The following is a 25,213-nucleotide window of genomic DNA, read 5'->3' as shown; positions in this document are numbered from 1 at the left end:
ACAGGGCCAGGCCGCTGTTCTTCAACGCCATGGCAACAAGGCAGACTCCGAGCTGATTGAAGTGGGCAAACTCGGCCCATCCGACTACTTTGGTGAGATTGGAATTCCACAAAATGTTTTTTTACTGTCTGAAAATACACTTTCATGCCTTTTTTATTTGCTCACAGAGTAATATTAGCTGAACCTAGTCAGAAGAGTAAGGCGTGTATATCTTACATTGTTATTTTATTTCCCTAGACCCATTTGACTTATGGATAGACTGAGCATGTTAAGTGATGTAGCATCCACTCATATTTGATCATCGTCCATGGTCCATCACACGAGCTGTGCACTTCTCCGTCCTATGCTTTAACAACTTATAACTCTGTTTCATTGGTCTTGTTGGGCCAGATGAGATATTCTAAACTATTTTTTGAGAAGAAGAAATGCATGCCTTCTAGAACACAATGTTCATGAGATTCCAAAAATGCAACGGGTCAATTTTTGTGCTGCTTGCCAGCCGACAGCTCTCTGCAAGAAGTTGAGAAAGTAGTCGCACAAAATTTCCAGTGACGGTCAATTTCGTTCATGTTGTCCACCAGGATCACTGTCTGCATTCAGGATGATGTCATAGATTCTTCATTGTCTCAAGATAGTCCTTCATAGAGAATCTACAGAGGGTAGACTACTTCATATAGCTATACTAACATGGAATGACAAACATTATGATTCAGTCGAGTAAAAGACCTCATTGGGGAAAAATGATAATGATAATTATAATTAACAGTGCTTTTAATTGTATATAGCGCATAACACATAGTGCATATGTCCCTATGCACTCAAAACATGGAAAGATTATACAAAAACATACAATTCCATTTATAATGATGGTACAAAAATGAGCTGTCTTAGCAGGGGTCTGTGGGAGCGTGGTCTTCCGAACACTGTCTGGTGTAAGATTTAAACAGCAAACATATAAAGTAGCACAATTAATTTGAATCCTATACTGCTATCAGGTGTACTTCAGTTTTGCACCTTTTTTTGCATTTTCTATTCTTGTTTTTTTACTCTGAATTCCCCAGGTGAGATCGCCTTACTGCTGGACCGCCCCCGCGCTGCCACCGTGGTGGCCCGCGGTCCCCTCAAGTGCGTCAGGCTGGACCGCCTCCGCTTCGAGCGCGTCCTGGGGCCCTGCCAGGAGATTCTGAAGAGGAATATCTCCAGCTACAACAGCTTTGTCCAGCTGTCCGTATAGACCCCCTCTACCCCCTCCATCCCTGTACATCAGCCTCCAACATGGGTACCAGCTGTTTGTACATAGATGTATGTATATTAATTAACAATTCAAAAAAGAAAAAGGTGTAGATAAAGCAAATGAGAGAAGAAATGATACCTTGGACATTGACAGAATGATGAGAAGAATATGTGTTATTAAAGGAAAGATGTTGCCAGAACTTGTCGGTTCTCGATGGAATTTGTGTAACGGATTCAGAAATTCAGACAGTATGTATCTCAATGTACCCTGTGTAGGGCATCATTTCAGCTGGACTTTCTCTATTTACTTGTCTTAGTTCTTCTTTCTTTTTTTTTTAAAACATTGCATGATTGCGGATAGAGGATGGAGGATGGAAGGTTAAATACAAAAGAAGAGTTTTAGAAGTGGAATTAAAGACAAACATTTTGTTTTATTTCCATCCCCTTCTTTTCCTGTCTCCAAGGCATATCCTCCAAAGAAATTATTCTCGTTGATATACATATTTTGTGGTCCTGCAGAGAACTTTTCTTCTGTAGAAAGAGCTGCACAGCTGAATTATTCCCCACCCATAAGACATTTACAGTTAATTTCTGTCAGCAGCGATTATTCTTTCTTGCCTCAATCAATCGCACACAGACTACTATACGTATCGCAGCTTTCTGTGTGATCCTTCTACTATTCGTTGGGTCTTTGAAGAGGAGCTCTATGTAAAAAGAAGGATTACAGATTGATTTACTTTTCATCCATGCTTAGGATGGGTTTGTTCAGATGACACTTGCACTCTGAATTTTAGGGGAAATGGGTACTTCTATTCTCACAATTTTTTTTAGTTGGTATTAACACGCTAAGGGGAATCCGTCATTAAGAATGTGAGTACGTTCACACCGTGCAAACTTTTTCCTATCTATAACTAGGGTAATAATTCTGTTTACAAAATTTAAAAGAAAAAAATTTCACAGGTTCATTTTTAGAGAGTTGTACTCTTAAATCTGTACAATACTGCTGCAATTTCACAAAATTTCGTACAACTTTGCAACAGAGGAAGACATGATGAAAACTCTAACTGGAAGCCAGAGGGAATATTGCAGGGGCATTGTCTCAAACTTTGTCCCGACAGCATTTGTTTTCGTAATTGTGGCATGGATATGCAAATGACACAAGCAAAGAAAGAAAGATTTGTGCTATGATGAGATTTATTCTTCCTACCCTACCAGTCCCATGCATGTGGCCGATTCTTCTTTGAAAATGGTTTCATGGCAACCATTTTTATTGCAGTCTTGTGTAAACTGATGTAAATGAATGAAAGAGTCATGAAACAGAATTGTATGGTTGCATACACTGTGGTTGCATCCTGTTCACATACACTGTGCTCTGTTGCACCCACATTGTAGTTATAGCGGGGTGTCTCTCACTGACATTTGAAGCTTGTGTGCACTTTTACACGATTATTCCGAAAGGGACCAGTGAATGTACGTTTGCAGAGGAAGGGTGAAGTGACGCTTCACTGGAATCTAAAGCTATGTGTAGTTTTGGCGTACAGCATGCAGTGAGTGTCACACGACCTTTTGAAAGACTGTGTTGGTAAGGTCAATTTCATGGTTCAGCCTGCCAGCTTTAGTGAGGGCAGAGAATATGAAACGACCAGTATTGCCAATTTGATCCATGAAAAGGGAGGATAATTGCAGTAATAAGGTATTGAATTCTTCTCACATTTTCATCCTCGAGAGTCACGCCAGGTTATGTGCGTGTGTATGTTTATGGATATCCCCCATTCTATTGTTGCTGGCGAGCATTGAGTTCGGAAAGTTCTCAAGACGCCCAATGGCATGATGCATGGGTTTGCAAGCAAGTAGAGTATATACCAATCAGTCATTGTCTAGTCCAGACACACATTTAAGTTGGGTCAAGAAAGTGGTCTAAACTTAAGAGTTAGAATCCTCAATAGATGTGTGTCATTTTCGTATTTATTGTGGTTCCTTGCCAACAGTGGTTTTTACAGATTGGCCGAATTTTGAGTGTGTGTATATAGCTAAAAATTGTTATTCATTAGTAACTGGTGCTGTGTTTGAAAAAAACAAAATAAAAAACAAAATCGAGATGAGAGGAAACAGAACCATGACATGCCAGTAGAAAAGTTAGTGTTTGGATATGTTTTGGTTCTGTAGGATGTGATATGTAAGGTATATTCACTCTCTGACATCTGTGTGTTCATAGATATATATATATATTTGTAGACAGTAAGAGAAATAGAAATTATTTGTTTTTGATGATTATGTCTTGGTTGTTATTTTCACCTATATTTGTTTATCACAAGTTATGACTTCAATTTTTCTCCTGTAAACCTTGCACCTGTTCAGTGTCACGCTTTTAAGCTGGCTTGTATTTTGACCAGTAAGAAAAAAAAAAAGATTATTTAATGCTACTACGTGCATATACTATGTATGTAAGATCTGATTGTTGTCATTGTAAGTGTACCACTGTCCGTACATGGTGCGTGTATCACGGTTGGGTCTGTTGACCATTCTCGTGGCAGAAGTAAGTGTGCTCTTGTTGGTCCACAACATAGGAATATCAGCATATTTTGCGACCTACAGCACTGGACCTGATCAAGTATTAATTGTACATACACTGGCAAGTAGATAGATTGATGATTTGAGTGTGATGATTCCCCAAACAAAGTTTATCGAGAGAAACAAAAGGATTCAGAATTTATTCTTTCTCCTGCCTCATTCTCTCTTTGTATGTTAAATAAGGATGATGACGAATATCAGAGAAAGAAGAATATTCTTTCTTTTTTTTTTTTTCAAATCATTTCTGTGATTTTATAAGTGGACGTCACAAGTTCGACAGCTGGTGCCACTTTCACAAAACCAAATACCAGAGCATGACAGCTGAAAACGCTCCCCGCGTAATGCACCTGGTCAATACTTTCTGCCCTCAGTCACCTGGGGCTTGAGGTAAGATGGCAAGAATCAGGGAGCAACCTTGCAGTCTGGAAATTTGTGAGTGTGTAGCAGGACCAACTTCCTACAACATTTTACAGAACATTATTTTATATGTGGTCTCTTGCACTGCTCGCTTGCACCGAGTATCAAAAGATGCAGATGATATTTCTTCCGTTAGGGCACATCCAGTGATGTCTGGGAGAGAACTCTGGGCTCCTTCCGACACTTGCTGCTGATTTTGATATGAATTTTTAATCATCAGCTCCCTGTGTGGAGTAGCATTTCTGTGACAACTGTTCCGCGCATTATTTCTCATTGAAAACTTTGGGCAGAAAATTTGAGTCCTCTGTGAGTTCCCTGTCATCTTGAAACATTGAGAGTTCATTGCAAGCCAGCCTTGTCTGAACACGCTGCCATTCACACACACACAAACACACCGCCGTCCTCACACACACACACACACACACTCACTTCCTACGAGTCTTTGATTAATGCCAACATTACTCTTTACAAGATCAGGGATGTATTGTCGAGCCATCGTGGAACCCTCGTATTAATCAGTGGAGGGAAAACTGTGCTATTCCAACTTCAACCAACTGCCACCCCCAACAGTGAGAGTTGCATTGGGATCCCTGACAAGCGTGTGGCAAAAATATCTAGTGCTATCCCTGTGTGAGGTGTACAACATTAAGCGTGTACAGACTGTACACCAGTGTACATGTATATTGTGTGTGTGTGCATTCTTTTAACCTTGTTCAGCATGCGACAGACTCTTCAACGTTGTACAATCTAGGGAGTTTTATCAAAAGTACTTCACTTGGATTGAAAAAAAAAAAGATAAAATCTTTGTCTATAATGATGAGAGCTAGCTTGTATTATAGTGTGCAGTTGTGAGAAGCCATGAAAAGGAAAGAAAGAAGAATATTGATAGAAGTAGCTGTAATTATTATACTGTACATGCATTCTTCTAATACACTGTATTCTGTATCAATGGCACCTTCCATATTTTGACAATACAGTGATGGCTAGTATTACTTTTACACTATTCTTTTTCATCTGTATCATAGATTGTGTTCTGCTTGGCAGTAATTTTCATGCCATTTCTAAATTACCAATTTTCTATTTCAGTAGGAACTATTAAGGGGTTAAGAAAAGGGGGAAAAAACTTTCCACTTTTTACTTTGTTTATAGTTTTTTTCTTTTGGTTGGTTTCAGTCATCACAAGCAGGAAAAACTGTGTAATTACCCTCGGAGCATTGCGTATGATATCATTACAGTGTTTTTAGCACGATATTGTGTAGAGCTATATATGACAAGTCAATGTTTTTTGTGACATGTACTCGAACCATCTTCATTAAAGAGAGAAGACAGGTAAAGTCTATATAATGGAGCTCATTTGTTTGCATGTGTTCTCTGTTTTCATGACTCCCTTTCTTGTTGCTGACTAATCATTAGTCTCCAATTTGCAAAAGCATTTCCCACATTCAATTATATATCATCAAAACATACCACTTAGTATCACCTTTCTTCAATTAAAAAGTAGGGGGAAAAAATTCTGGTGGACTTGGTAGCGGAAGTGTGAAAATTCAGAATTTCAGGAAAACTTAGAATATTTGCATAATTGATTAGATAGATTTGGAATAACAATACACATCATAAATTCTTGTACAAAACATGATGGAGTGCCAAGTTTCGTTACCAAGTTTCGTCATGATCAGTCTGTGAATGGTGTCCGAGAACTGAGTGTAGACAAATTCCACCAACCCAGTTTCACATATATCAAATTTATCAAAAGTATCTCAGTCAACAGACAAATATATGTGTGGATTGAGTGAATACAGCAATATTAATAGAAAATATCAGTGGATTCTGAGAAAAATTGGACAAGCCGTTTAAAAGTTCTGATTTTTTTATTTTTTTTTTTGAAGTCTCAGTACCCCCATGGCTGGATGAGAAAACTTCAATATTTTGTGACATTAGGCATGGACAGCAATATAAAGAAAATATAAAGAAAATTCAACGTATCTAAACTTTTCTAGCATAATGAATAAACACTTGACTTCCTTCTTTCAGAAAACAGGGAATTATATTTTCCTTAAAGGGGAATTCCAGTGCAGTTGAAGATTAGTCTGAAAAGGAGTAAAATTCTCTTTGCAAAACAATGAAAATTTGATCAAAATTGGCTGGAAAATAACACAGTAATGACATTTTGAATTTTCACTAATTTTTGGGGAAACGCTTCTTGAACAGTCAATATGAATATGCAAATGGTGTAGTGATTATGTCATCCCTCAAAAGTTATACATAAAATTTTGAACATTTCCTTTGTTTTTTTCATTAAAACACAATGAAGCACCAGTCCCAAATTCTGATGTATCTAGCTGATAATTATTCTGAAGTTATGCAACAAAGGAATGACATCATGTTTTACACTTTTATAACAAACATTGAATTTACATATTTTTTTGACACTGTCAACAGAAAATTGTGAGATGACATCAGCTAACTCATTCTTTTTTGTTTTTGAAGAAATTAACGATACTTAAAAATGTCAGAACTTCCCGATTTGTATCTGATTTCAATCAAATTTTCACTGTTATGTTTGTAAGATTTTACTCTTTCTTATCAGAGTAACTTATAACTGGACAGTAATTCCTCTTTAGCATAATAATTATGTTAATATCTGCATGAGTGAAAGTATATTTTTGATAGAAAATGAAATTTTGTGGAATTCGTTTTGTATTTTCAGTTTTCAGTGCTGTTTCAGTGTAATTTCTGTTCATGTCTCTAACAAACTGAACAGTACTTTGTGGTAACAAAAATACATCACATGCGCAAAAGACATAAAAAAAATTATATGCAGTAAAATGTGTACATGACAATTTGCTGATATTTGGGATGCAATAGAGAAGAGAAAGAGATTGAGGAAATAGATCTTGAAATCCTGTCCATGCGTGAAGCCACGAGCAGTTGGTTCTGCTCATCCAGAGATAGCGGCACCAAAAATTTAGGTATTCATAGCCTTTGAACAGATTGTAAATTTTCCCTCAGAATACATTTCATGAATTAAATTGTGAAAGTAGTTTTGAATAACAAAATTAGATTTTAAGTGGTGGCTTGGAGCCACTAGAAATTGATGTCCACCAAATTTCCAAAAGGGCTTTCTTTTGGTGGCCCGATTGGGCTATTGAAAATGGAGTGTTATGTTTCCTTTTATTTAGGACCATTACATTTTTTTTTTTTTTGGGGGGGGGGGGCACCAAAGTTTCTGTTTTAAAGATTTTAGTGGCCTGAACAGACCAAAAGAGACTAATTTATAGTGTTGATCCTTGTATGTAGGCCCTATATATGTTTAAATGCAGAATGAAGGGTCCTTAATATTTTTTTTTCTGCAACATGGAATTTTCCTTACATTTATGACATTGCAGAACTAAGAGGATAATTTTCATTTACTAATTGATACCTAGTAACATTTTCTGTTGGGGAAAAACTGAAAGCATCAGTAAAACAGGGATGAATATCTTTGCAGTATCAAACAAAGTTCAGTGATGGCACCAATAAACATTGAAACTATATCAGAATTAGTTCAGGAAGATATATACAGGTACTCTGTAGTTCACTTTCATTTGTGACTTGACATCCATAGATATGCTTAATCTTCAGCAACACAGATGATAGTACGTCAGCACGGTACCTCCTTATGTTAAAAGTAGGTCCCTACTCTAAAAGTGTTAGTAGTCGTGATCTGGCAATGTTTAAATCATAGGCACATCTCAAAGACTGCAAGATATGGGCAGTCAAGGACCATTCAGGGATACACATTACTGATTTATGTATTTATTTTTAATGGAGGAATGGGAACTCATTGGTTCATGCCAAAATAACAGCTGAACAATGAGGAAAAACAAGAATGATAAATGATAGTATATCTGCAATATTGGGGGAATGAAATATGGGGGTGGGGACAAAATATGGTGGGGGGGGGGGAAGTAAAAACAGGGAAAAAAGGAAAAGGAAAAAAAAAGTACAGTGACTTCCCACGACCACGAAGGGACTCGAACCCTCAATCTTCCGATCCGAAGTCGGACGCCTTATCCATTAGGCTACGCGGCCGCATTGGCAATTGTGCACATATTACATATATATTTTCTGTATTAAAGTATAACTACAGCAGCCTTGATAAAGTGGTATGGTAAACTTATTTTGTGGATTTTGTGAATACAGACAGTTATTTGTGTAAATTCTAGATGGATTTGGAACTACCGGTAAATAGAAACGAGGCAGGATGATCTGCCGTGCTGTGATTACGCGTGCGAGCTTATGCTGCGCGCTCTCAATGCGCACGCACGGTCACCCACATGTTTTTAATAGTACTACCAGCTCTGTCGCGTGATCATACGTACAGAGCTCGACGCGACAGGCACGGCGGCTGGTCGGGCTACTGGATGTTGATCTTGCCGCTCGAGCAGCAGCGCCGCGCGCGACTGGCGGAATCACATGGAATTGCATGCTAAGTACACGTACCTGGGACTCGCGGAGGTTGGTGACACTATTCTCTATCAGCAGAGGGGCTATCCTGGGTTGCAGAGGTAAAGTTTTTCGTCTGAATGACGTACGAATTACTGTAGATCTATATCTCGAAGCTGAATGCGCTACATTCAGACCTGAAAGTGAAACGTATGTTGAGACGCTTGACTGTGTTCATGTAAACCCATAGACGACTCTAACACTAACAGTTAGACCAGTCTAACTAGAGAATTGCCTTGGTGTTGTGTTGAAGGTCTAACTAGCGATAACATGGTTAACATGGTTAAACCGCCTAGGCCTACTAAAGTTTCGATAATATTAATATGGCACACAGTGCAATGCATTAGCTTTTGGGGTGATAAAACCGATAGCTATCCCGCCATTTCTAATACTGTATACGCTATATATTTCGCGGGGGTTTTATTTTCGCGAATTTCGCGAGTCGGGAGCTATTCGCGAAATTAACAACACGCGAAAATATTACCTTCCAAAATGAATCCCTTGCCTTGATGATACGAACATTTCAGTACTAGTATACCATGTCACGGCTTACCGAACAGACCATACTGGTTAAGCTTGTTTACGCACGTCCACGTCTACTTACGAATACTGTAGAGAGCCAATCCATTATCGCAAGGGGACCACTCGTCAGAAATCTAGCGCGATGGACTTAACCACTTCAAAAATGTTGAATTCTAACTTACTAGTTCGCAGAGTTTGGTAAGTTTTTTTCATGCAGTGTATAACTAGTATCATTCGTATTTGCTAGTAAGTTGAAAATTCACACTTTCTTTGCCACTTCGTATTTTCTCTGGTCCCCCAATCGCGAATTTAACCACTCGCGAAAAAGTGTGACAGCGGCAATTCGCGAAAATTTATGTACGCGAAAATTATAGCGTATACAGTATAGAAACTTAGTTTCGTTGTTGCGTGGTGAGTAGATTCACACGTGTGCATGGTGTGCCTCAAATTCATTTTATAAACTTTAACGTTAGAGTTGAATTTACTATAAAATTACCCCCCCCCCCCCCCCCCCCCCCCCCGGCCCCGGTGCACTCCTTGTAATGGTTACACAGTTAATACTGTTCACGTTCGGGCTGTGTTTCACAGTTACTAATGCTATAAGATAGAACTGGATTTCCTATAGACACCTAACAGTTAGTCTAGTAGTACGTTAGAAGAACTCAAAATCAAAATAAAATTTGTGGCTATACACTGCCCAGTCGCTGTAAAAACGCGTTTTGATACAGCGACTGGGCTGTGTATAGACCTATTATAGCAGATAGTTACCTAAACTCCTGCATACGCAGTGCACCTATCTTGTGATTGTCGTTGTAACATTAGGAAATAAGCGTGATGAAGCTCAGTTGAACAACCAACTAGCAACTTGAGCATGTTATGGAATTTTACCAGAATTACCTGAATTAGGCCCCGGCCCCTACCTAAATTACCATACCTACGATTGCAATGTAGGCCCTAGATCTAGACCTTCTAAGTTGAAGATTTTGTAGAGGGCCGGGTCATTCAAAGGATTCAATCCTGAGCCTGAGGAGCTCTAGGAGTTCCATGTGATGTATCCACGGGATGGTCAGTTTATGCAATCTAGATGAAATTTATGTTTCCACTGGTTTCTGTTTCCAGTGGTCATTGATTAATTAATACCTTGATACCTTGATGAAGTAATCCCTTGAAGCAGCTTGTATATGTACATGAAGCTATACTGGGATTAACCCCGGCGCGGGGCGCTGTAACCAGTAACAGCGCCCCGACGACTTGTATGCAGTTTAGTGAAGTAATCAAGTGCACTGCGATGCTTGCAATTCAGTAAACAACTCATCGTTCAAAACCAAACGACACTTGGATTCGCAACAAAAAGCCATATGTTGTAATACCAAATTGTTGAATATAATATAGGCAACGATGTATCCCTCACCATTACCTCCGAAAACAAGATTAATCGTCATCATCTTTGAGACCATCTCCGCGAGATGCGGTTCGCCATTTTGAACATATCGCGTAAATAAAATGATCTGCGCATGCGCGAATGAATATTCATTTCAGTTCTCAGCTAGCCGTCCTGTTTTTTTTTTCCACACGCATGCATTGTGTATTATAATATATGCTCTGTTTTATCCATACCCGATGGACAGCAAGGCTGTTACTGTTAGCGCATGCGCTGTGTAAGTTGTACTACGATACGAAGTGCGGAAGGACTAAAACCTCGGATAAAATCTTTCACTGCGCTCTTAAAACAGATCGTATTGTAAATTGATTTCCGCGCCTCTGATTGTAAGTATCTTATCTAACAGTATGGCTACGAATTTCAGTGTAAAACCCTGTATTTTGGTCTCTGGTCACCAAAATACTAAACCATATCAGGTGGTACATCAATAGCCATAGGGCTGCAATGCAACCTAACTACACGCAGCGCTGGCGACAGCGCTGCACCTCTTTTCCTTCGCGGACGTTGTTATCGTTCACTGTTTCCTTCATGAATATCTTTATTAATCGTGGAAAACTAAAATATAAGGAATTATCGTAATCTATGACCATCATTCAATAACCGGTATGCGATTTTTTGTTTAATTTCGTCTAAAACTTACCGAAATCTATGGCTGAAATCAGGTCTGTAAACGTCCTTACTGCTTCACTCCTCATCTGCGTGTTATATGAATGGCATTCACTCTCGTATACTACAACGTAGGTAGTCGGGACGGAAGTGATGAGATAGTCGGATGACCCCGACTAAAAAAGTTCAAATCATTGCCGGTGCAGCACGCGCGGATCTACTACAAGCTTTACGTAACACATGAAACGCACGGGCGCACGGGCGTACGTAAAAAGCAACCACTTCTGAATGCGCATGCGTAGTAGTTTGTTGCTTTTGTGAAGCTCTCGAAGGAAAAGATGCCACCGCACGATCTACTCCGAAAAATTCAACAATAAGGTCTGGATACCAACAAAACGCCGAATTCAACTCAACCATCAGGAAAATACGCTGTAGGTAAGTGTTGCAAATTATATTACTCTTAAAATCATACAAAATAAAAGGTATTTTATGTGATTTTGCCGTCAATAGTGACGGTCGTTTACAACGCTGAAACACTAACACATGTCAGACCCTGTGCGCAGCACAGTGTCTGGTCAGGCTACAATGCAACCCTGACTCGGTATGGGTTGGGGTCGCTGGTGTGGTTATACTGGGATGAACTCGAGCTGTGTGTCGTGAGGGGGTGTCATTCAGTGTATGTACAAGTGTCTCATTATCATACAATAAAATGTGAGTATGGGTGCTCAGTGCCAGTAAAAACAGCGTCGATCCTCTTACACAGTGGCAGATCCAACAAGAGGCTTCATTGCCCTGAGGATGGGTAAAGCAGCTCCTTGAAATAAAGTTGGGTTGGCAGTGGTTACTACGGGTCCCGGCAGGCGATTCCATAGTCTCATGGCTCTTGGGTAGAATGAATACTTGTGGGAGTCAATGGTGGACCTAGGAATTGTGTATTTGAGTTGGTGATCTTGTCTTCCAATGTTGTTAGCTGGGATGATATCAGGTGGAAAGGACATGACAACCAGGTGATGTTGGATTTTGTGAAAAAGTGTGCATTGTGCAGGAAGGCGGCGAGAGTGAAGGCTGTCCCAACCAAGTGCTGATACTAGGGCTGTGGAAGATGATGTTGGGCTGTAATCACCTTGGACAAAACGGGCTGCAGACTTTTCTACTTGCTCGAGTGAGTTGATATTTAATAAAAGTATATGGATTCCACACTGCAGAGGCGTACTCTAGTTGTGGGCGGACTAGTGCAGTGTAGGCTCTGGCCTTCACTTCTTTAGAACATGGAGACGAGGTTCTGCGGATGAGTCCCAGGGTTTGGCTTGCCTTGTGCCTGATGGTCTGGCAGTGCTTGTTCCACCGAAGGTCAGCCGTGACTTTCACACCTAGGTACTTGTAGTCGTTGACTCTGGAAACTACTTGTTTGGAAAGTGTGTACTGATAGATACTGGGAGTGCGTTTGCGAGTTATTGAGAGGATGCCACATTTCTTCATGTTGAAGTTCATGAGCCAGTTTTGGGACCAGGCCGATAATAGTTTAAGGTCTTGCTGTAGTAAATGGTAGTCATCATCAGTCACAATCTCACGGTAGACAACACAGTCATCCGCAAACAACCGGATGGAAGATGGAATATCATCTTGTATGTCGTTTATGAACAATAAGAAGAGAGTCGGGCCAATCACAGATCCCTGGGGGACTCTTGATGGTACAGCTCTCCATGAGGATTGTGTACCATCAAATACCACGGCTTGCTTCCTTTCACTGAGAAAGGATATGATCCAGTTGAGAGAATCTCCTGAAATTCCATAGTACTGGAGTTTCATACGCAGGCCTGCGTTGGTGTGGCACACAATCGAATGCCTTCTGGAAGTCCAAGAAGACTACATCAATCTGGCTTCTTTTTCGTAAGACTGACGACCAATCATGTACTGCTTAGGAGAGTTGGATGGTTGTAGAAAGCCCTTGGCGAAAGCCATATTGAGCATCAGTGAGGATGTCATTTCTTGCTAGATGCTTCGACACATGACTGAGTATTAATGATGGAATAGACTCGAAAACTCAAAGCTGTTAACTGATGCTGCCTTGACAGCTTCTGCACAAAGGCTATTCCAAGTATTTACTAGGGTCTGCTCTCTGACTGAAAGAGTTTAACCTTTAGCTTTACTCGTTTGACAACGTCCTTTATAGTATACAACTTAAACCTATGACGGCATGTAACTGATCATTGATAACAAAGAGAACAGCTGGATCAAAGCCTTCCAATCCCCATATCAAGCAAAATCTTGATGTGCATATCTGAATCTTCATGTCAATACTCCAGGGATGGAATCCCCCAAATACTTGAGTCTCCCAGAATATGATGACGATTTAACTTCAGATGTACTGTACCTGTACCAAAATTGTTGCTGTCCTCTGAACCGATTCAAGCTTTTTTGCATCACTTGTTTCTAATTAATTCCTCAATCTCACAAAGAAATTGATGTTTTCCAACACAGGGCAGGTTTTCTAGATGGGCAAGGAGGATATTCTGAAAAGGGTCATTAGCCTCTCCAGTCGCCATGGTTACATCTACGGCTCCAAACAGCTGAACCCAGCTGGCGTTGGCGGTTGCTATGACTATGGTCCACTTGGTGTTGAGCTGCGTTCCAATTTGATTAATGAGTGGTAAGTCTTCCATTGGTTTGTATGCTCCCCAAAACGATCAAACAGTTCCTTCAGAATCTTCAGAATGTTAACCGAACATCGCTGTCTTCAGCATCACGTCGAGGCATGACTAATTGTCAGTGTGGTGTAGACACATATTAATTAGCCCTCTAAGGAGGATTGAAATTTTTTAGAAGATGGCATATTTTTGGTTTCAATAGGCAAGGTGTTCCAGTCTTTGATGGTTTTTGTGGCCAGAAACTAAGACCCCGTTTACAGTGCGAGGCTCGGCCGCGGCCAAACCCACCTTCATTTCGGTGTAAACACGCAAAAGGCCAAATGCGAAGCCAAAATTGGCCGCGCATTTGGCCACGCTCTGGAGGTGGTCTCGGCCGCGGCCGAGCCCGGCCTTTTCTCAGTGTAAACGCAAACTGGGCCAAATGCGCGGCCAATTTTAGTTTGGCTTCCAAACCCTCTTCCTGTACTATTTCGCTATTCAGAATATTAACCCCCTCAACGTCGAAAACTAGTATAGTTTAAGGTGGTTTTGTCCTGCAAAGGATTTTTCCTTCGGCAAAGGCCTTTGCCCGAATGGCGACTTCGTCGCCACAGAATCCAGTTGGCAAAGGGTCTGAAAACCAGACTATACCAAATTGCATTTGTTTACAAGCAGAGCGCCACTATGACAAAATATTGAAAGGTTTGAATTAAAAGCGCAGCCGAGCCCGGCAGTGTAAACGGACAAAATTGTGGGGCTCGGCCCCGCAATTGAGGCTGGGCTCGGCCGCGGCTCAGCCCAGCCCCGCACTGTAAACGGGGTCTATGAAGGTATGCTTGGGTTCTACACTGTAGAGGTGTAAATCTATTGTTGTCGTCTCCTCTTGAACGATCTGCTTTTATGACATAGGGTGGCATGCATGCTGTCTACTGCACTTTCCCCTCATAATGTTTTGTAGAGTATGGTAAGTTCAGAATGATTACGCAGTTACGCTTGTGCTTGGCTGTGAATAGAAAAAAAAATACTTGTGTAGACCCGAGATCTAGTTGATTGGTTGATTTTATTGATATGAATTTTAGTGAAATCCAGAACTACACCTGTTATTTGACCTTTCAGATGCCAGTAGGTAGGATACTGTATGTGCAAAGTAACCTGGAGTTTTCAGCATGCAAGCTTGAGGTATACTTGTAAAAGGATTCTAAATATGTTGGGATAAATATTGTTGAGATTTTCGACAAGTGTTTTTCTTCTCCTGTGTACATACATGTGGGTGTCCGTTCCTTTTAAATCTTTGGAAACAGAGTGACAAGCGTATTTAGAGGGTCAACGTGATAGTTTAGCAGAATCTCGTAACTAAGCAATGATTGTCCCAAAGTTTGAGGTGTCTTTGTATTTTATGCTTGTTTGTTTGTTTTTTCAAATCCTGGTGTAAAGAGTTAAATGTAGACAATGACTTCTCTTTCTGGGTCCAGAAGAGTGTTCAGAATTGACTATCCACTCTCCTGCAAGTCATGCTTGATTCTGGTTGTGATTCAAGTTTTAAGAAGCATGCAACAGGGAAATGAATTACCCATGATTGAAAACTGGCTGGTAAAGACAAAACATGACAAATGTTCGTTCCAACACTTTCCAGAAATGCACGTCTGGCTACTGTGCCATGTTGTGATTTAATGATTGAATTGGTGTCATGATACCTAAGACTATGTGCCAGAGTCAGTGCAAGATGGCTAAAGTGTGAATAATTTTATGTCTTTTTTTTTTACCCCTGTATTGTTTATTCGTTTCCAGAGGTTTGCTTGTTTGACTGAAGTGTGTTTATGGTTGCAGGCATGCACTTTGACTGAAGTGTATGTTGCGCAAAGTTAGCTTACCTTGTATTTTTGTTTTCCTCACATGCATGATCTCTCACACTGCAACTACTATACTAGGTGGACAGAGATTGTGCGCTCCAGGGAGCACATTGTTGGCGTGCAGAATGCCATCTTGCAACGAATGCCATCTTTAGACCGTCAGGAGAATCTACATGACAGTGTTGATGGTTTGCCTCTGTCCCCTAGTCTTCAAGTAAGGTGACTTGATAGGGTTCAGTATCATTTTATGAAGTAATTATGAAGTAATTGTTCATGAGCATACATATTATACGTTGCTTAATTTTTGTCTTTTTGCTTACCGGACAGTAATTTTGTGTAATAATGCATTGCAATGATTTACATGGTTTAGAGCATCAATTTGTCTCGGTTATTTGATTTGACTGATATAAATTGTATCATAGATATTGAATTGATGAAATACAGATGTTATCAATAAAATAAATCCCCATATCCCCCACACCTTCCAAAGTATTTGCAGTCAAGCTCAGCTTTAACAGTGCTCTATTTTGTTTAATGCTTCAATGTTCATTCAGTAGATCCATAACCAGTATACTTCTCTGCATTCAATTATTGGACATCCTTTAACAGCAACGTTTTCTGCTGACATCCAAAAAAGAGTGCCCTTAACTTAGCACACAGAGCAACAACTATTGTCTGCAAAAACTGGATTCCAAGTATTGAAGTGCTTGTAGTGAAAACATGTGAAGTTTAGAGCTTCTTAATATTTCCTCAACTGAGAAAAATAGCAGTGAATTTGTACCAGACACATACTCTGGAACCTCTATGAAAGAAAATGGTAATGGATTTAGATACCTGGTACCTTACCGAGCTGAATTGTTGTTCCAGTTATGATCAGAATGTCAAATTTGCTATCACAATGGTCTGTTTTGTGACCCCCCCCCCCCCCTTGCAGGTGTGTAGATCCTGGGGAAAAAGCCGAAGGAGAAACTTGTTTGCAGAATGACCTACATCAAGGTATTTCTTTATCTGGGAACAAGCTTTGATGTATTTAATATTTCCTATCTATTTTTATGTGATCATATGTGACAGTTTGTTTACACAAGATCTGGTCGGTACTTTTGTATTTCAGTTCTTATGCTCTTTAGCAACACCATGGGATGCTTTGGACTTGCAAATTTTGGACATTTTTGAACATTTTTTTAGCATGCATGGTATGTCCTTTAGTTGTGTGTGAGAAAAAAACAGCAAATTGGTCTATTCATGTTTGTTCTAAAAGGTGGAGTTTGTTTTGCCTTCAGAAGCCTTCTTTTGTAGCAAGTTAACACAAATTTTGAAGACATTATTGAGCTGATCTATTTTGCAGTCAAATAACAACACACTTTGTCACTGAACTGACCTTCAAGCTTGGCCTGAGGTTTGCCCTAGACCTGCCTGTTGTAGCAGCACCTTCCCTTTCACAGAACTGGGGCTGAAAGATGTGCGCTAAATAGGGATTCATCATTGGGCATTTGAGCCACAAAAAGCCTTGAAATGGGCATTCCAGGCAAATTATATGATTTCACATCTTGTAGTACATAAATGGATAGTGCAATGTATAGATTTGTGGAATTTATTTGTGGTCCTTGAGAAGATAAAATGATACTCTGAAAAACCAGAAGTAATACACTGAACAAGAATGATGACATGGGAGGCTTACATATACCAGTAATGTACCAACATAATCCATTACAATACTGCTTGCTTATTAAAGAAGTTCACCTTGGTAGAATTCATGCATGCTTTCTTTTTGTTGCTCTTCTTCCGTGAGTACCCAATCATGCATTCCTATGGTGAGGCTGCCATGTCATCATCCTTGTTGATTGTGATTTATTGTGAATTTTGAAAACATTCTTATTCCTCATCCCAATCACTGTAAATTCTGAAACTCTACTCAGAGATATCTAATTCATAGATGCTCAAATGCAAACATCTAAAAATTATCTAGAAGTCTTCTTGAAGATCTGAATGTTTTGTGAAACCAGCTTATTGCCATCTCATGTCTGTGTGCATAACTGTGTGCACAGTATAAATAATTTGTGGTAATGATCTTGCAGAGGGCTAATGTGTTAGTGCAATTAAAATAGCATGTCGGGTGCATGACTGTATTATAGATGCAAGGAATTTTGTTTCTCCATTGTAGGTACCTTTGCTCATTTCTCCAACACCCTTGGCCTCCTGCACAGGAGACTCCCCTTTGGTCTGGCCCAGATTGGTCCCTGCTTCCGCAGCAGGCCTTCCAGCGATGGGGACAGCAGTCGGTTCATTTTCAGGTGGGTGAGTGACCGAAGTGAGAGTGAGAATCATTATACAGTGCATTTCCGTTATAGCAAACACAGTTATTACAAAATTTCGGATACAATGGAGTAAATTACACATCCCAAAATTATAACCTCTTATATTTTTGTACATTTTATTTGTTCGGCTATAATGAAATTTCAATGTAACAATTTAAGAAAACTGTCAGTCCCGAGGACTTCGTTATAACTGGAGTCACCTGTACACCCCTTGATATGCCAAATGGGTGAGTATTAATGTCCATTTGGGAGCCAGTTTGGGAGTCCTTTGACTTCACACACAGGGCAGTGGATTACAGGACTGTGCAAAGTGACCAGGTCTTCCCTTTTCTGCAGGCAGCTTCCTGAGAAGTCACATTATTTCTTACGAATCTTGTCTAAGGAACATATGAACACACCCTCATGTGAGATTTGTTATCACCCACTGAGATGCATGTAACATGACTCAACTCCCTGAAAGCTCCAAGGAGTTTTCTTGATTTTGATGAGTGAATGTCAGCAGCCCTGACTTTGTAACATTTCTGACATACAGGCTCCATTTCAGGAAAAGCTGCAATGAGATATCTTTTATTGTCCTTAAGATATATATTTTTTTAATTCTAGAGATGTGCCCCCCCCCCCCCTTCCCGCATGTCCAGAGTTACTGCATTGTTTTTGTACTTTATGTTGTTTGCTGGAAATAAACGCATGGAATTCAAAACTTAATCTTTTGCAATTTTAAGGGTGGTGATTTGGCGCAGTGGGTAACGCATCTTCCTCCAGATCCAGAGGTCCTGGGTTTGATTCATGAGTCAATCTAAGCAATGTTGTGTATAATCATAGTGTCCCTTCTGGTCACAGGCAAAACACACTGTCCCTCTTATAAGACATTAAATGGAGATCCCATGTGTGAGAGAGTCACAACTCATGCACATGTTTCATTCATGTATCAAAAAGAACAGGGTGTATAACCCTGTGAAGTGGTCTTGCCTCACATCAAACTGGACCCCATGGAAGACGAGCTAGTGCATCTTAACGTGGAATATCCAGACAACTTCTCTGATGGAAAAATTAAAGAAACAAACAGAGTGAAGAACCAGGAGCTGGATTAGTAGATGAAGGTGTAGATGGAATGGTGCACTGGTGTACTTAGGAACCGCAGACCATAAAACCCTGACAATTACGTGGTTATATCAAGTTTCTGGGTATATCAGGGTACAAAAGCAAAGAATTATAAGGGTTAGGCCTGCAAAATCACCTTATTATAACAGGGCCATGTTATATCTGACCTCTGTGTAAGATGTTCCACTGTTTCAATCTTTCTTTATTGATAATGATATTCTTTGCATTGTACACTGTATATGATATCTTCATGTATTTATGTATAATTTTTATTTTGTAAATGGGAATTGTAAGTCTTGGACTTTTCACCAGTCTGTGTGTTTTTGATGGTAATAAACCTGATCAATGTCAATATCAATTTTACTTTACGAATTGATCTGCTCTCTTCCCGCAGTGCCGTTGAAAGAACTGAGATGGCCCTTCACTTCTTCTCCACCCCAAAGACATCCACCCTCTGGTTTGACACCTGGCAGAAGGAACGGCTCCTCTGGTGGAGAAAGGTGAGAATTCTTCCTCTGGCCTACCTTCCGGGTTCAGAGATGAAAACTGGTTATCGAGTCCTGCAGTCATTTATGCCATTTAGTAGGGTTGTTGTGCACGTTGTGCTCTAAGTGTCTTATTTCCAATGTGACTGCAAAACAAGGAGAAGGAAAAAGAACTTTCAGTATAAATTTTGCAAAATCTAAAAGGATATTAAGGTGAAATCTGGAGGTAAGGGCTTTTGTTATTGTTGTGGTGGTTGTTGTTGTTGTTGTTGTTGTTGTTGTTGTTGTTGTTGTTGTTGTGGTTGTTGTTGTGGTTGTGGTTCTTTTTCTTGTTTGGGCTGTCAAAGGATAGGAAGATGAAGTGCAAGACCTCGATCTTGTGAGAAACAAGGCATATGATGTCATAGAAGACTGCACATATATTTGTGTATGCATACATGTACATGTCTCCCAAAGATGGATCATCGTCAAATTTAATTAGTATCACTTTTTTTTTAACGAATGTATATTCTCATTGAAAGTGCTCGATATTTGCGCAAGCAAAATGAATTGGCATCTGAACTTGGCAAACGATATCTGCACGTGAATGCAGTTTGCAGGGGTGCCTTCAGGCTTCACTGCCACGGACATCAAGACGGCCGGTCATGTGCAGTGGGCGGAGATCCAGTTCACCTTCCCGTGGGGAGTAGACACGATTGAGAGAATAGCCAATCATGGGAGCACCCCTGTGGAACGACTGCAGGCTGAATCAAAGACTGACTTGCAGGTAGCTATGAACTTCAAAATTTCATCCCTTTTCCTGTTACATCCCAGAGTCCCCTTTCTGTGCGAGAATCTGTTATTCCACAAATTATTAGGCACCTTTCATGTGAGTGCAATAGTCATAGGGAAATTACTATCCATGCTCCCAAGGTAAAATATCTTTATGAAAGTAAGTTCAGACTACCACAATGAAGGAAATTTCAGTAAAATGTTACATGAAATTAAACAGCATAGAATCTTTGAAGTTACATTTTGGTTGAAACAATGATAACTGAGTGAACCACTCATGCTAAGACGCGGTAGTAATGCCATCTGTCTCTGATGAGATTCCTGCAAAAATATTTCAGAATCATGTTTTTGGTGAAGAATGTAATGAGTAAAAACAACCCCTTTCCCCGCAGGTTGTCTTTCAGGTATTACAACTACACAGCAACTTCATACAAAGGGCACAATTTCTCTCTTTTTAACCCTATTGAGGAGTTCAGTGAGGAAAGGTTGGTGTGCAAGATAGTGGGAGTCGTATTTAGGTAATCACATCACCCCTTCTGATTTGCATGTGTGCTGAAGAAGAAGGTCACTTATGTGACAAAATTTAAATCTGTGAATTTGAAAACATCCTTATTTTATGTCCGATGTGCATGAAACTTGTACAGGTTTGTTATAAATGGGTTTCATTTTTGTTGAAGTAAAGTCACAGTGGATGTTAAGTGATATTTCACTTATTTAAAGTGGACAATTTTCATATTGCATTGATCGACTTGTGAACCGTATATAATTCATCCTAAATTCTCTCCTTGGGTCATTCCATGTTACAGGGCAAGGATGGTCGGAAGATGGTCATCCCCCATCTGATTGAGACCACATCGTCCTTGGAGGCGGGGCTACTTGCCCTCCTGCTGGACGCATACCAGGAGAAGAGCCGGACAGACACGCGGGGCAAGGCGGTGGTGAGGGAAATCCTGCGCCTCCATCTCCGACTGGCCCCACTGAAGGTGGTGGTCCTTCCGCTCAGGGGCACCCGAGAACTCAGAGAGGTATTCACTTTATTTCATTTCGTCATTCATTTCACTTATTGGCTTCTGCAGCTTTTTCATGAACAGCATTTTTACAAAGAAAATACACATGCAAAATATGAAAATTAGGTATATATTGATTTCTTGACACAAATTCTTGAAGTGTAATAGGGACTCAACATTATTAATGAGCAATTTAAATTGTATCTTCTATTACAGAATGTTTGATGGGGTTGCATGGGATAGCACGGAGTCAAAGATTGGAAGTGTAAAAACCCTGGAAAGAAATCTATATTTATTCACTTATTTGACATCCTACTCAATAATATCATTAATCTGAGAAACTAGAAAGTTGTAATACAATTTTTTCAGTATTATTTATGATATCATTGAACTTGATGAATCTATCAAAAATCTTTGCATCTTTGAATGTTCTTTAACTCTCCTCCAGCTCTGCGACTATTTGGGAAAGGAGTTCCGCAAGGCTGGCATCAACATCCGCTGCATTTTGGAAATGGCGCCCTCACTTGAGAACTACTACACAATGTGAGCACAGCTAATCCAATATTAAATGCACTCAGTGCTTTTTGTGGTATAGTTGTATTGTCCACAAATGAATGTATGCTTAGTGCCTCCATTGCATGTGTAAATGTATTTTCCACCCACTCTTGACCTTGAATTCTACCTGCTACAAATTTACCTTTCTGCTATGAGTGGGTGGAAAAAAAAAAGCTATGTGTTTAACAAGTTACTGTATTACTTTGTGAAGAGTAGGTACAGGTAATAAAGCCATGGTGTGGCAAGACACTTGCTTCAAAATCCCCCAAAACAACAGATTTTTGTTGTGCAGTGAGTAGTGTAGCTACAAGAATGTTTTCTGGGAAGGAGTTTTGAGAACAAACCTTAGGCAGTAAGTGGAGTGATATTAATAATCTTAGGGATTAGAAAGTTGTATTGCAATCTTAAGATGACTTGAAGTGTCTTTGTGCTCGAAAATGAAATGACATTAATCTCATCATGAGCCATTTCAGATATCCATGTGAATGACTAAGTCTGTCCAAGAAACTATTCAAATGTGGCCTTATCCCTTCTATGTCAGGTTTGACGAAATGGGAGTCCCATTCACCATCCTCTTGAATGAAAACACAGTCAAGACGGGAATCGTGCGGGTTAGAAATCGGGACACAACGCTCATGGTAAGATTGTGCAAGTATATCTATTCCAGTCCTTAGATGGCAGCATATTCATTAAACAATGAATGTTTGTCCATCGCACACTACCGTCCTGTGTATGTTTTTCATTTTTTAAAGTCATTCCTGAGAGATGCTGAGAGGATTATGTTTTCTTGAGTCATTCTTCCTCTGCTGAGGTATGTACATATTTGTGAAGACAATCCTTGCCTTGACAATGCTGCCATTAATGTGGTAAGGCTCACTGGAATAATGGTCAGGAAATTGACATTGTATAATGTTGATTACAATAGTTGCCTAAGTCTACAAATGGTTGTAATCATATGTCTGATAAGGTGTAGATTGTGATTAACCCATTGAGGACAAGTCCCGAAAATACTCGGGCAGGGGTTTATGGGAAATGCATGTTATAGCAAAATCAGTCGGTCCTCAATGGGTTAATGAAGACTGACCCAGCCAAAGCCACAGAAAATTATGTTACATCCCTCAAATCTCATGTTCGTGAATTTTGCTCATAAATCAACACTGAACAAGTTGCAGAAGGTGGATTTTTGTGTCCTTGGATGAAAATTCTTGGACAACAATATGAAAAGTATGCTACTTAATCACACTTCAGTTGGAACGTATTATCGAGTGTCACTTGGTTTATTGAATAAAGAGTTGACACTAAGTGTACACTGAAATTTCTGCCCAAATACCCGTGGACATTTTCAAGTGTAGTTTCTAGAAAACCATTAGAAAAAAACCTTAAAAAGTATTTTATTGTGTAAAATGGCAAAGAAGCTTCCGGAGAAATGCAATGAAAATGTTACAAATCTCATTTTTGTCATTACAGCAACAGTTGCACATCACCGAAGTGCGGGACATGATACAGCGCCATCTAGAGGCAGATTGAAGCAGTCTAGGCAGTGGTGAGTCATGTACCATCTTCAAGAAGGAATTGGTGCCGCAATGTCTGGACTTCAAAACCTGCCGGGAGGCCTGCTGGATAGCCATGCTCAAAACTGATGGGTCAAAACATACTCCTATTTTTCCCCGTAGACACTTTTCTTACAAACAATCTTCATAAAGTAGTAGGAAAATAGTCACACAATTTCAATGAAAGTGATTTTTATCAAAAACTTTTGGAGCGTATTACCTCAAAAGAAAAAAAACAACAATTTCATGGCTATTGGTTGCCATTTTGTTTTCTTCACATACATTAACAAAATTTTAAAGTGAAAGAACTCACTATCGGGATAGATTTTTGAGCAGCATTTGGGTGAAAACTGTCTGCAAGTATGTGAAAACAAAATATTATGGAAAGGAGAGACTTTCATTTTTTTAAAAGGATTTTTTGTTTCATTCTTGATTTTCTTTTATACAACCGTATTCTTAGAGAGCACCAGTGTGAAACTTCTAAGTTGCCCTGATTCTGCAGTGAATTTGGCAGTAAATTTTTTGTCTTTAACTAGTTAAGTGTTTATTTATTTATTCATTTATTCATTTTGGGGACTTTTCCGCTGATGGGATGTGGTTGTGTGGCAAGAGGTGGAGGTAGAAATACACTAACTTGTTACAGTTAGTATGTACAAAGAAACTTCTTTCTTTCAATTTTTCTTTCTCAATTTTTTAAACTAACGTTAGAACAAGATTATAGTATTAAACGCCTTACCTGCACTTGTGATCGACGACTGCCTGCATTACAACAGAATAAAAACATTTGCGATTGTAATAATCACCAGGGTTATCCAATGGGGCCTTGATTGGTATGTGGGTGCTATCAATGGCCCCTATAGCTCCCAGACACCTGAAATATCTCTTCATGTCTCAACAATGTAAAAATCACCCAATTTGGGTGCCTACTGAGTTGCATGTAGTACTGGATTTGCAAGTACTGTATCTTTTTGAGTATCTACTGAGTTGGGCAGATGTTTTTCCGATCGCTCTTGCAGAGCTTCCTGATATTGATGGAGGAGTGTTAGCAGCATTGCCAGAGTAAGCTATCACCATAGGTGAAAAGAGGGAATGAAGGGAATTTGTGAATTTCTCTCTGTAATTGTACTGAACATTGTTTAAGAAGCAGTGATCATGTTAAGATACATGAGTGTACAAGTATGCATTTTTTTCTTTTTCTGTAAAGAATATTTAAAGTTTAATGTTCCACCAAAAGCACAATACCTTGTGACTTTTATCACAAGTTATGAATAGGACACAGAAAAAAGCGTATTTTTTCTGTTTCTAAAGCTATAAACATATTTCTTCCCACTCGAACTTGTATTGTGTGGTTTGAAGTTATTTTTAATGGCACATACAATTGTATAATGTAAACTGTTAAACAGATAGACCTTACCTTAAAATTTGTGCAAAAGCCAAAGAAAAGGATAAAATCAACAACATACAATTCATGTGTAATGACTAAAATGTCCAAACCAAGCTGCTATTTGCACTTGTAATGCCTTCCTATTGACGTTACCTGTCATTGAATGCTACATTTGCTACTGCTGTGGCTTTCCTTTGTGTTTTGTTTTTTGTTCCGTTTTTATTTTCTCATTATCTGTCTCATATTGCATCCCATCCATGGCATGGGCGGGTCTTTTGAATTGTCCCAGTAAG

General features: G+C 39.6%; 2 protein-coding genes and 1 non-coding gene across 3 annotated transcripts in view; 2 read left to right on the top strand and 1 right to left on the bottom strand.

Moving 5' to 3' along the window:
- LOC139731179 (cAMP-dependent protein kinase regulatory subunit-like) overlaps positions 1–2,140 on the top strand; it is a 75,338-nt gene extending 73,198 nt beyond the window's left edge. The window contains exons 10-11 of the mRNA XM_071642060.1: positions 5–92; positions 1,062–2,140. Of these exons, the coding sequence (XP_071498161.1) occupies positions 5–92; positions 1,062–1,234 (261 nt within the window). The 3' untranslated portion in view covers positions 1,235–2,140. The remainder of the gene's footprint in view (positions 1–4; positions 93–1,061) is intronic.
- A 6,079-nt stretch (positions 2,141–8,219) lies between these two features.
- On the bottom strand, positions 8,220–8,292 carry Trnar-ucg (transfer RNA arginine (anticodon UCG)). The gene has a single exon. It is a non-coding gene; the product is annotated as a tRNA-Arg (tRNA).
- A 436-nt stretch (positions 8,293–8,728) lies between these two features.
- Positions 8,729–24,923, top strand: LOC139731156 (DNA polymerase subunit gamma-2, mitochondrial-like). The gene is made up of 11 exons (XM_071642037.1): positions 8,729–8,768; positions 13,757–13,925; positions 15,831–15,971; positions 16,687–16,748; positions 17,914–18,043; positions 19,563–19,668; positions 20,246–20,419; positions 21,231–21,449; positions 21,880–21,974; positions 22,528–22,624; positions 23,454–24,923. Exons 2-11 carry the CDS (start codon positions 13,771–13,773, stop codon positions 23,511–23,513), a joined length of 1,239 nt encoding a protein of 412 aa, XP_071498138.1. The 5' UTR covers positions 8,729–8,768; positions 13,757–13,770; the 3' UTR covers positions 23,514–24,923.
- Positions 24,924–25,213: the final 290 nt, after the last annotated feature.

The sequence above is a fragment of the Diadema antillarum genome, unplaced genomic scaffold (assembly GCF_040938485.1).
Source record: "Diadema antillarum isolate AM-2024a unplaced genomic scaffold, OU_Dant_1.0 seq00000364_RagTag, whole genome shotgun sequence".
Classification (NCBI taxonomy): Eukaryota; Metazoa; Echinodermata; class Echinoidea; order Diadematoida; family Diadematidae; genus Diadema; species Diadema antillarum.
This window is presented reverse-complemented; position numbering and strand designations above follow the sequence as displayed.